Raw genomic sequence first — 13,600 nt, forward strand, 5'->3', positions numbered from 1 at the left:
CTATTCTCAATTTTAAAGTGCTGGTATTGACTTTTAAAGTCTTACATGACCTGGTACCAGATTACTATAAGGACCAAATTCACCTGTACAAGCCCATCTGAGCCCTAGCTTCAGCATTATAGACCTCAGATCTGCCTTTGAGATAAATTCAATTGGCAGGTACCAGGGATAGAATCTTTTCAGTGACAATGCCACATCTTTGAAACTCCCTTCCTGGTCCCTAATAGATGCCTGGGAACTTCATGATCTAATGTCTTGGATGCTTGGGATATTGTTTGAGCATTTCATGTTAATGGATGTAATGGGGGCTTCACAGAGAGGCCTCTTACAAGACTTCCCTTTTGCCTTAGTTGCCAATAGCTAAGTGTTGGGGCATGAGAGAGGAGATGACTGTGATGCAGGGAGCAATGGTACCAGGTCAAGTGCCAAACTTAAGGGTTCCTCTCCTCTGAACTCATTACAAAGAGCCCATTGCCCAGTGCAGTTTGGAGCTATATGTTGTTAAGATTGAGTGAAACACATTCCAGCACTTGTGTCAATTATGCTAGATCAGGGGTGTCAAACTCATTTCATACAGAGAGCCAAAGTTAGCATTCAGGGTGCCTGCTGAGGGCCAGAAGTGACGTCATTAAGCAGAAAGTGACATCATTAAGCAGCTAATAGCCAGAAAGCAGCACTTTATTCTCATTAACTGCAAATGGCATAAGAGAAAATATGCAAATCTTGATCATATTTCAAGATATGGGAAAGCCCAATTTTCATGTGGGCTGCTGTTTCAGCAGTAACACCTCAGCACTGCTTAGCAGCTGAGAGCCTGAGGGCTGGATAAAAAGCTTCCAGGGGCCGCATCTGGCCCCCGAGCCTTATGTTTGACACCCCTATTCTAGATGTTCATATACAAGATATGGCACTCAGTTTCATACAGGTGTGCGCCACTTAACAACAGGTATTCGTTCTCTGATCCCTGCTGTTATGCGATTATGTCATTAAGTGAACATTCATTCCAATCTATTGCCTTTGTTGTGTAAACAGACACTCCCTGTCAGACACTAGCTGGCTGCACAGGCTACTGGAAAGAGATTGCCTCTTCTTTGCATTTGAAGCCTCTCTGTTGTGTAAACTCTGCTGCAGGCTATGGGAAGCATGATTGCCTTATTACGAGCATCATTATTGTGCTTTGACCACCATCCTATATGTGGTCTGTTGTTAAGCAAATGGTTGTTAAGCGGTGCACGCCTCTATTTATATGTAGCTTTGCAACATTGCATAGAAATCCGAAATATTTCTGCAAGCATGAGATCCTCCAGAGTTATGAAAGCTGTTTCAAGAAAGACCATGGTTTAGCTGGGCACACGGCTTGCATTCATGCACTTTGTCCTTCCCATTCCTCTCTCCTATGCATGTTGCTTAGGTACTTCTGCTCTTTGTTCAGTGCAAACCATAGTTTGTTGTTTCATCCAAAGGCTCACACCTACTTATTCTCTTAATACTATTGTATTGCGTTGCATCTGACTAGCCTCATAGTCTCCTCACTGTGGCATTATTGTGCTGATATTTTCAGATCATTTGATATGATCAAGAATTCAACATTCTAAACCTTTTTTTAGGTGACTGTTTGTATTGGATGTCTGCTGTCATAAAGGGGATGATGGGAGACAGGAACAGAGAGAAATTTCCCTGATGAGATCTTAAGATCTTTGTACAGAAAAGCTAGCAAAAACCAGGGAATGTATACTCTCAGTATTTAGAATTACTACTGTACATGGCACACACAATTATTGACCAGAGTAATAATTTGTACCTAGCTCTTCCTCCAGAAGCCCCAGGTGGCATGCATAGGATTATCCCCTTTTATAGTTGCAGCAATCCTGCAAGGGGGTTACGCTGAGAGAGTATGACTGACCAAAGTTGTCCATTGTGACACAAAGTTGTATCATGTCTGCAAGAGTTCCAAGTTCTTTCTACTACATCAGGCTGGCTCTCTGTATACCACACTGAGCAAGCATCCCATTTGCTATCCAAATCCAGATGTTCAATGAACAGGGGCCAGTTTAGAAGCCATAATCCCTGAAGGCAGTTTACTTCCAGTGGCATCACTAGTTGGGTGCATGGGGGGTGCGGGCCATACCGGGTGACACGTGTGGGGGGTGACACCACTATTGGCCAAAATTTTTAAAATTTTGGTATTTTCGAATAATACCATCATGTTATATATCATTTGATGCATAATTTTATTCCGAATGAAATGAAACAACCACAGTGAAATGAAATGCAATGAAAATGAAACAATGAAAAAAAATCTCTATTCTATCTAAAATTATAGCCCCAAAACCAGCAGTGGCTGGGCAGTGGTGCATCACCATGCCCACCACCTGGAACATTGCCCTGCCCACTGCATGGGAGGACGCCCATCATGGGGGTGATGCGCTGGCCTCCCACATCGGGTGATGTAAACCCTAGTGATACCACTGTCTGTTTCACACTTTGGAAGCCCTATGTTTTAAGGGATGAGTGAATTATTCCACAAGCAGCTCTTTTTTTTATTGTTTTCCTCTTGATTCCAGCTACAGCTATGATCTATCCCACTCTCTTCAGTATAATCTTACAGTCCTACAAATGCCTCTTGATGTACTTAAGACGGAAACAACTCGAACTCGGCAGGAGAGTTTTGACATTTTTGAAGATGAAGGACTTGCAGCTCAGGGTGGAAGTGGTAAGAATGATTTAAATAGAAATAAGTAACCATGCGTGTCTTTGGATTTATTCCAGTTGCAGAGACATCGCACCCTTCTTGTGGATCAATACAATGTTGTAACAGCTCCAAGTTAATAGAAGATTACGTAAAGTGCCAATTTACAGCTATATGGGTTTTTTTTGCAAGACAATTTCTATAAATGATTAATCACTTCTTTTGGTAACTTATCGTAAATTGTAACTCAAGAGGATAATTTGACATGCTATAATTTTTTTTGACAATTGATTGTAATTTGTGGGCTCAATTGTTAATCATGTTTCATGTATACATTCCTATCTTCTGTAGGTAATAAATAGTGCTAATAGAGGCTGCTGTTTTGTCCACTTGTGCTAAATATTGATGTAAAAACACTGTAGTACTGTGTTGTCATCTTTGAGCTGCAGTGTTTGAGATCTTTCATTAATTTAAGCTAAATTCTAACCTCCCCTTTTTGTATCAACCATATAAAATGATATGCAGCCCAATCCTACCTAGCCCCCCTCCTGCCAATGCATATGTGCCACCAGAGTTTGCTCTGCATCCTGTGGGAGAGCTCTCCTGGAGGTATCCTCCAGGCAACAGAATATTTGTTCCCTTGCCTGAAGTAGGCCTTCCCTGCCCGATTGGATCTACTCAGATCTGCTCCAACTACTTTGCTGGCGCAAGTCCAAGTAGACTTGAAAGGTGGATGAAGACAGGAAGGGGGATAGGATATCAGTGGTGCCACTGCTGCCAATACCACCCCCTTCCTGGTCTTGAGTCACATACCCCCCACTCCAGTCTCCTTATTCCTCCCCTTCCCCATTCTGCATACACCCCCGCCACTATTGGACTTGCATGCTTGGATCTGATGATAGATCTCCCACGTTGCCACCATTTGTAGCAGTGCTCCTGGTTGTTGGCAGCACACTGTGCCACCAAAGACCATTTTATGACAACGGAACCAAGTTCCACTGTTACAAATCTCTCTCTGTGCTGGCCCAGTTCTGGATATGATTGGGCCAAAAATGGATTACAGTTTGTTTTTGATTTCCATCATTCCTCTCCTTTCTCACAAGTTACAGAAGTAAGTGTATGAATAATTTGCTATGTGACCTATTTTCATCTTCTAATGTTGTGTGGACAGGGTTGAATGAGAAGTTATTTTACCCATAGCATAATCCTGTGTGTAAAAGAACTTATTCAACCCTGTCCGCATACTATGAGAAGATGGAAAATAGATTAAATAGCAAATTATCGGAATCCTATAGGACCATGAATAGTTCTAGATTAAGGTTCAATAGTATCCAACTTTCTAGTACCATTACAGCCCTAATGTAAGGGAACAAATGTTACTTTGAGGAGGCCTTCATGACTGCCCCCCCGGAGATCCAGCACACACTGTTGGCACGGCTACATCAAAGCTGGAAAGTTGGATAGGATTGGGCCCTAAATTCCACTAATTTGTGCAATCTATTTTTATGCCAGTTATGCATTATCCTAGGAATACCCAAAACCAATAGGTAAGAACTCTTTTGTTCATCCACTTATTATAATTTTGGTTGCTAAGGAAAGAGAGAGGCTCACTTATATATACATGTTAGTTATTTTATCTAGGGCAGTGGTTTCCAAAGCTTTTAGCACTGGGACCCACTTTTCAAAGTGACACTCTGTTGGGACCCACCTAGCTTCATAAGACTAAACAAAATAAAGTATTTTCTTTTTCCAGCCTCTCAAGCCTCTGTTTTTATGATTTTTACTGGTGGGTGGGGGGAACCACCTTCTTGAGTTTGTTAGGGCCTGTGTTCATCAGATCAGGACCATTCTGGTGGCGTTGCATTCCCTCAACCTGCCCTTCAAAGTGGATCAAGGCATGTTTGCCTACTTGGGAGTAAACATGCATGGCCTGTTCCATTTTGGTTTCCATAGGGCTCAATGCATTCTCCTTGCCAGCTATGAACTTATCAGTTTCACGACCCACCAAAAATCGGGTTGAGACCCACTGATGGGACCCAACCTGATGTAGCCATATACAATACACACTGTATGCTAATATTTCATTTTCAATTATTTTTCAGGTGTATTTGGAATTTGCAGTGAACCTTATAGAAAATATGTGTGGAATGGCAAACTGCTGGACATGGTCAAAACTGCTGTTCATCACGACTGGCTCTTGTGTATTATTCATGGATTTTGTGGGCAGTCAAGTATCCTTTGACTAGTAGATAATGAATATTTATTACTGTAACAATCCCTGTTTTATAAAGAAAAATGAATTCTTATAAAAAATTGTTGCTCAGCTCTTTTGTGCTTGCTAATTAAATCTATTCACAAATTAATCAACTGGAGTTTAAGAATCTTATGGATTTAAACGGAAGGAAATGAAACCTTGGGCTTTCAGATTTCATCTTTTGTGTAAATACAGTGAAGGACGATTCTTATTCCAAGTATGCATCTTATGAGAAATAATGCATGATATTGCCAATGAAGAAATATGCTCAAGACAAAGGGTTAATTTATCTACCGTAGTCACTGTGTCTGTACTTACTGTGTCTGTACTAACTGTGAGATCAGGATAATTGAGCAGACTTCTTTTGGAGCAGAGAGTAGATTGGAACAAAACCAAATTATTGTTTAAAAAAACACAACTCAATTAGTTACTTGTGAAAATAAACCAAAAGCAGAACGGCAAAGGGACTGAACCAAATACATTAAATTAAATAGACCTTATTTATGACAAATCCACCTCTAAATATTCCGTGTAAAATATTCTACTGTTCCATGATAGCCTTTCAAGCAGTTCCATGTGTAAGCTTGGACTATGCAGAGAATTTGTCAACACTTCTTATACTCATGAGCAATTAACGATAACACAGTAAAAATAATAGAACTATAAATGCAAATATTAGCAGCAAACAACAAAAAGGATGCAAGCGTTAAGACCATAAATCAGAAATTTTCAGCAGCTGTGCCATGACACACTGGTGTGCTGCAGATGGTCTGCAGGTGTGCCACAGGAGTTTGGGAAGGTTCATTTATTAGTAGGGCAGTTGGGGAATTTGAGCCCCCTACCAGCAGCATGGTGTGTCTTGTCAATGGTAAAAAAAAAAACTGATGGTGTACCTTGACAATCTTAGTGCCTTGTCAGTGTGCCCTGAGATGAAAAAAGTTGAAAATGTCTGCCATAAATTTGAGCAAGAAAAAGTACAGAAAGAAAATTTGAGCAAGAAAAAGTACAGAACAAAAGCATATTGGAACCCTTAATAGGGAGATTCAGTTATTAATCTAATAGCAAGGGAATTTTATAACTGTGGTGCCATTACTGAGAAGGCCTTATCCCTTGTTGCTGCTAAAACCTTTGATACCGGTGGCACATGTAGGAGCCCACCCCCACAGACCTTAGGGGATGGGCTATCTCACGTAAGAGGAGGCTGTCCTTAGGATACTCTAAGCCTATGAGATCTTTCCCACCCTATGACCCACCTCATCTGTCTGATGAACCTGGTGGTGCAGGGGAAGGCCCCTGAGGCCTCGTCTGGATCGGGTTGGTAACCCACTCTGCAGGCCTCTTCAGGCTTCAGAATTGCCTGTAGAAACCTCTGAAAGCTACTTCCGAGTTTTGGAGACAAACCGGAAGTTGCCTTCTGAAACCCAAAAGAAGTAGCTTTTGGAGGCTTCTGCAGGCCATTCTGGGGCCTGCAGAGGCTTGTAGAGTGGGTCACCAGTCCAGCATGACATGGAAGAGGCCTCTGGAGGCCTACCCACACCTCTAATTTGTAGCCAAACAGAGATGAGGGTGGATGGAATAGCCCAGGTCATGATCCACCTGGCGTGGGCTCATGACCAACCAATGGGTCTCGACTCATAGTTTGGGAAACACTGCTCTAAGCCATGAAGGCTTTAAAGATCGGTTGTGCTGGAAACAAATCTGCAGCCAGTATAGCGGATGGAGCAACAGCCTGATGGAGTCAAACCACCTTACAGTGACCACACTTGCTACTATATTCTGTGCTATTTGCAGTGTCCAGGCAGTTTTGTTGTGTTTATGTATTCTTATTATAGAGGCCCATGTTTCTTCCCTGAGAAGGTTTGCAAGTTTGTGGCAAAAGAGATGGTTTACCTTCATAGTCGCACAGTTTTGGGGATGCTGAATGCATGGCCGTTCTCATAAAGATCTTAGTCCATATAAAATATTCCAGACTAAATAGCGTTGTGTGTTTCTTGCAATAAGTAATGTGAATGCATATGACCATTTATTAAATTGGTCCAATCTCTAACCATGTTCTGAGTATATAAAAAGGTGGTGAGGGTAACCAATCAGTATTTAGATGACTTTGAATATGTACCTATATTCCTTTGGAAGCAAGTTTGATTTCTGTGAAACTGAACTAGGAACAGTTGAGAGAGTTATCCTTGTTTTCCACTTTTGCTACTGAGAAAAATGTGCTTTTATTAGGAAAGAACGTGTGAGCATTAAATTAACTCGAAACTGCTCCTGTGGGGAGTCTTGGATTCAATTAATTTTAAATATGTGAGCAGTTTCAAGTTGCTTCTCTTCGTGAAAATCAATTTTGTCTAAGATTCCATTCTGACATTGTGTGCACATGTCTTGTATAACGTTCTGCATGTGTCTGTCCTATTTCTCACGTGGCTCTCCATGTGCCTGAATTACTTCCTTCTCTGGACATGGGCAGCAGATCACTGTTGCCGTCTTCCTGATACCTGGGGGCTTCTATAAATGGGTAGGCTGTCGGATATATGTCACAATAATTTCTCATAGGGCTTCCCAGTAATGGGGGAAAATAGTTTGTTTCCATTCCTTAGTCAGAGCATAGAAGCATTCAAGTCACAGAAATGCATGCAAAATCTGTATCATTCAAATATTTTATTTGTCTGTAAATATTCTGTCCTTCCTCTGAAGAACTCAGAGCAATGTACATGATTCTTCCCACCCCATATTATTCTTGTAACAACCTTGCAGCAATCCTTACTAATGAGTAGTAAACTGTTCAGTAACGTGTAGGAATAATTCTATAGGTGCTTTCAAGTTCACTGTGCTTATTGCACTCCTCATAGAGGTCTATATGTTCTGTACCATTGACTCTGGACCTGAAATATGAGGAAGAAGGTAATAGTTTTCTTATATGGCTTTGGAGAAATGTTGTCCTGAGTTGCCTTTTCAGAAAAGAATACATTGTGATGAAGTTATTGGCCACTTTGTAGGGGTTTTGAACAAGGAAGACTTAAATGCATTATTGACAAATAGAACTTCTGTCTTGCTCAGTCTGAAGGGATAAAATGACAGTGTTGATGGATTGTGAGAACATTCTGTTCCTTTTTTTAACAAGAACAATACACTTGGTGAATATTTCTGTGTATGCTAGGACAAAGGAAAGTTCAAGAAAAATGCTGAGGTGGATGACATGAATCTATAAACCTTAACTTGACTTCTGAGAACTGCTCATTTATGGTCGTCCGGTGTATGTCACTCTTATAGCTAGAAGATCAAGTAAATTTGCTGGAACACGGTTTCTAAAGAGAGGAGCAAACTGTGAGGTAAAATAGATTTCTGTCAGTTTTTTTCCATTTTGTGTCAGAACTGCATGGAGACATGTTCTCACTATGGAGTACAAAACCAAGGCATTTGTCAAATGTATTCTGCACTGTTTTGACAACTATCAAAGCAGATCTTTAAAATATGTAAATCTTTGTATTTTTCAAAAACTGATATACATAACTCAAAAGAAACTTAGTTTGAAATAATTATGATACAAAATACTAAAAACTGTTGTGAATTACTGAATGTATAATTGGCATAATTTTTACAATATTTCACTTTGCTCCTTATGGCATCTTAACACATCTATTATAATATAAACTGTAATGGTCTACAGTTCATCAGATAAATGAAATAAAATCTTCAAAAGATATGTATGCATTTATAGGCATCAATTGAGAAAATTGAAAACAGCACAGTCAAATGCAGGAAGAAATGAAAATGAGTTTAAAAGTATAAAAGATAAGCACAATAGCACTGATAATGCCCTCCTAGCAATGCTGTGTTTAATAAATTGCATTACAAAGTTAAAACAAATTTAAAACCCTTGTCTCAGTTCAGTCCTGCAGTGATAGTGTCAAACCTCATTATAAATTCTAATCCAGAGGTTTCTCCCTCGAATCTCCAATTTGCATGTTTCTGTTAAAGAATTGTCACATTCTGCCGCAGAATGGCCTGAAAGATTTCATAAACACACTTGGGTGTGTTCACAGAGCCCATGTTTCTTTGTGTGTTTTGGACTGCTCTAATTAAAATAGACTGACAAGCTTAATGGTACTTGCCATAACATGTGGACTCGTATGAAAAGTGCAAGTGATGGTTTGAGTTTGCAGTGTTCTGAAATCACATGATCTTGGGACATTGCCTTTTATCTACTTTGTACACAAAAATGAAACCAGGCTACTATTTTTGTAAACACGAGCCATAGCACCAGCAATTACGCACCTGTGGGTTTGCGTGCACAGATCAAGCATAGCAGGTACACAGCATGCAGTTTTTCAAAGGAAGAAAAACTAGATCCAATGATGGGGAAATACATGGAACACCTTTCTGGGATGTTTTCTGATCTTTTATACTCATGAATCCCTGACTTGAAGCAACTATGTTTTGACTTTAGGATTGAAGCTTACGAATGCTTGTACACAAGGAAACATAACTGCAATTAATGGGACATTCTTTCATACAAGATAAGAATTTCAGACACTAAAGTCAAATTAGACAAGATAGTATGATCAAACTACAGGTCCAGCCTATTTATCCATGGATTTTTTATACATGGATTTGACTCAACATGAATGGCCCCTGCAAATGAGAGAGAATGTGCTGATCCCTGGAGAAGGGGGAAAAATGCATCCCTTTAAAATCAGTTTTAAAAACTGAACAGTCCTTTAACAACATCCTCCTTAATGAGAGAGAGAGAGGGCAGCAGGCTAACAATCCATCAATCCTCCTTTCTCCTTCGGACCCCTCCCTTCCCCCAGCACGTGAAAGAAAGGTGATCATTTTGCATTGGTGAAGGGGGGCTGAATGAAGTGCTGATGGATTGTCTTCTTAATGACTCTTATCTTATAGTCAAAAGGTCAGCAAGGCTGTTTTTCAGTCACTGGAGCAAAGAAACTTTGTTTTTTAAATTGATTTGCTATAGTGCGTTTTTTTTAATCCACATGAGTGTTTGGAAGGGAACCCATGCGAATAATTAGTCTCAACCTGTATATGACAAATGCCTTGTTTAGCTCTTAACTAGAATTAGTCAGGTCAATTGATAATGTAGTTTTCTCTTCGGTGCAGGCAAATGGAAATGCGAAGTAATGTAATATGTTGTCATTGCTTATAATTTTGTACAGGGAGATGTAGCTAATGAAGTAGAAACGGAACAAATACTCTATGATGCTTCAGTGATGTCATTTTCTGCGGGGAGCTATTCGTCTTACGTCCAGGTTCGGGGCTCTGTCCCTCTGTATTGGTCTCAGGATATTTCCACTATGATGCCAAAGCCGCCAATTACATGTATGTTCAGAATGCTAACTGTGTTTTCGTGAGGTTTGTGCTGATGACTAGTGTCATATCACCAGGTCCCATTAATCTGTTGGCTGCAGAAGCTAGAGATGTGTTTCTTCCAAGTTGCAGTTTCAGGGCATAGCAATAATCTTTTGCCTGCACTCAAAGCAAATTGTGGTTGCCGGCAAAACATAACTGATACTATTGCTAATTGTTCAACCATGGTACATTCTGTGGTTTGTATCCTAACCAGTGGTGCAGTATTAAATTTTAAAGTGTATGACTTTTAAAGTGTATGGCCACGATACCTCCACTGTAACCTTGCCTCTACAATAACACACACAAAAACAAAATAACACACACAAAACAAAATCAACCTTAAATTTCTTCACTAGAATTCTATTTCTGCTGGTTATTTCTGCTTTGAAACATACTGTACATTTTTTCAAGATCTAGCTCATTTCACCCTAGACTCTGCGAGTGGGTTGCAAGCACAGGATTCACTGCGTCCTGTGGAGATAGTTGGAATGCTGGCTGGCTCCTCAAGGTGACATTTGACCCCTTGCCCCAGGATAAGCCCCAGCTGCTGCTGTGGAACAATTTGGTCGTGTGTCTGTTAAATCACTAGTTCAAATCCACGTTGCCCCCTGTTGGCAGATCTGGTCCTGGGGGATAGGATACGGCATGTACAGCCGCCACAGATCTTGTCCCCACCCCAGCCTGATTCGCTGACATGGGGCAAAAAGACTTGCACCAGCGATTTAGCAGGCACATGTCCAAGTTGCTCATTGCAGCAGTGAGGGTTACCCTGGGGCAATGGGATGATTTTCCAAGGATACAGTACGAAGTCGTAACACATATTAGACATCTAGAAAATGCAAGAAGCCATAATCTTGCAATTATTATAGGAGAGTGTAACATGTTGGACGCTGATTATTTACCTAACACACACACAATACACAGAGTATGTCTTTATTATCAAATAGTTACACAGGAGAATCAAAGCTGTTTGCTTGCTTCTTCTTATATGTCACTTATGAGTGTTTATAAAACATTTATGAAGAGCCTCTCAAATATGATTTATATCATATTTGGTATGAATCAAATATGTCATTGCTCTTCCAAAACTCTTTCTTATTTGTGACACTGAATGCAAACAATACATGCTATGTAGCAGTTGCACTATGCAGCTCCTGACTTTGCTAGTCAGCTGTAGGAGATGGGAGGCAGGGGATGCAAAACATGATTATTCATCACACATTTATTTTGTGTTCAGCATTACAAGAAAGAGTAAGGAAAGGGCATGGCAGTTCCATCACTTCTTATGGTATTTACCTTGATCATCTGTTTACAGTCAATCTGAAGGTCATTTTTGGAATGTACTAATCCATTCCAAACTCAGACCTGTAAGATAATTTCCTTTCATCATTTGCACTGAGTTCTCCCTAAGATTGGCATTGCTAGCAGCCTAGCAAGGAAGTCACACAGATTATGTGATCTTCATTGTGTCCTCCTTTGGGAGTTACTTGCTCGGTGTGAATTCTAGTGCATCTGTAAGCCTTACAAATGTTTATTTCGAGTTTCTTTTCAAACATGAACTTCATACAATAGCAAAAAATTCCATATCCTATTTTTTTGTATCCATCCCTTAAATCAGGGGTTTCAGACATAAGACTCACAGGCCAGATGTGGCCCATGGAAGCTCTTTATTTGATCCCCAAAATAGTTATGCTCTTCTAGCAGCACCATCAGCTGCTCTGAGATGTGAAGTGACGCATTGACAGAAGTGTCACCGTTGAAAGAGCAGTACTGCTTCCGGCTAGCCGCGGGGAGGGAGAGTTGGGGAAGGAAACCTCAGAAGGTGAAGAATGGTACAGAGGAAGAGGCAGATCAAGAGGGGTGAAAAATGGAGGAGCTGCTGAGTTGCTGAAAGAACCCATTTGCCACGAGGGCTACCCTTTCAGCAGTCTTCTGCTGAGATGTTACTTGGCAGAGCATCTGCTGAAAGTGCGGCCTGCATGATAATTGAACTCTCCCATATCTTGAAAATATTATCAGAAGTTGCATATTTTTTCTTTCATTCTTAGCTAAAGAGTTGCTAAGTCAGAAAAATGTGCTTATTTCTTGTCCTCGTCTACTTAATGAAATTACTTCTTGCTTAATGATGTCACTTTGGACCCTCAGCAGGAGCCATGAATGCTGTTTAGCCCACTGTATGAAACAAGTTTGAAACTCCTGCCTTAAATGGTCACAGCTCAGAACATAAGAACAGCCCTACTGGATCAGGCCATAGGCCCATCTAGGCCAGCTTCCTGTATCTCACAGAGGCCCACCAAATGCCCCAGGGAGCACACCAGATAACAAGAGACCTCATTCTGGTGCCCTCCCTTGCATCTGGCATTATGACATAACCCATTACTAAAATCAGGAGGTTGCACGTATGCATCACGGCATGTAAACTGTAATGGATTTTTCCTCCAGAAACTTATCCAATCCCCTTTTAAAGGTGTCGAGGCCTGATGCCATCACCACATCCTGTGGCAAGGAGTTCCACAGACCAACCACATGTTGAGTAAATAAATATTTTCTTTTGTCTGTCCTAACTCTCCCAACACTCAATTTTAGTGGATGTCCCCTGGTTCTGGTGTTGTGTGAGAGCGTAAAGAGCATCTCTCTATCCACTTTATCCTTCAAGTGCATAATTTTGTATGTCTCAGTCATGTCCCCCCTCAGGCGTCTCTTTTCTAGGCTGAAGAGGCCCAAACACCGTAGCCTTTCCTCATAAGGAAGGTGCCCTAGCCCAGTAATCAGCTTAGTCGCTCTCTTTTGCACCTTTTCCATTTCCACTATGTCCTTTTTGAGATGCGGCGACCACAACTGTACGCAATACTCCAGGTGTGGCCTTCCCATCGATTTGCATAACGGCATTATAATATTAACTGTTTTGTTCTCAATACCTTCTCTAATGATCCCAAGCGTAGAATTGGCCTTCTTTATTGCTACCGCACATTGGGTAGACACTTGCATCTACCTGTCCACCACCACCACCCCAAGATCTCTCTTCTGATCTGTCACAGACAGCTCAGAACCCATTAGCATATACCTGAAGTTTTGATTTTTTTCCCCAATGTGCATGACTTTACATTTACATTGAAACGCATCTGCCATTTTGCTGCCCATTCTGCCAGTCTGGAGAGATCCTTCTGGAGCTCCTCACAATCACTTCTGGTCTTCACCACTCGGAAAAGTTTGGTGTCGTCTGCAAACTTAGCCACCTCACTGCTCAACCCTGTCTCTAGGTCATTTATGAAGAGGTTGAAGAGCACCAGTCC

At 40.9% G+C, this 13,600-nt stretch overlaps 1 protein-coding gene across 1 annotated transcript in view; it reads left to right on the forward strand.

The window, feature by feature from the left end:
* The window catches only part of FIG4 (FIG4 phosphoinositide 5-phosphatase), an 83,327-nt gene that overhangs the window by 17,470 nt on the left and 52,257 nt on the right, over positions 1–13,600 (forward strand). The window contains exons 6-9 of the mRNA XM_066613353.1: positions 2,565–2,713; positions 4,792–4,920; positions 8,169–8,269; positions 10,115–10,277. Of these exons, the coding sequence (XP_066469450.1) occupies positions 2,565–2,713; positions 4,792–4,920; positions 8,169–8,269; positions 10,115–10,277 (542 nt within the window). The remainder of the gene's footprint in view (positions 1–2,564; positions 2,714–4,791; positions 4,921–8,168; positions 8,270–10,114; positions 10,278–13,600) is intronic.

Source organism: Tiliqua scincoides, chromosome 1 (genome assembly GCF_035046505.1).
Source record: "Tiliqua scincoides isolate rTilSci1 chromosome 1, rTilSci1.hap2, whole genome shotgun sequence".
NCBI lineage: Eukaryota > Metazoa > Chordata > Lepidosauria > Squamata > Scincidae > Tiliqua > Tiliqua scincoides.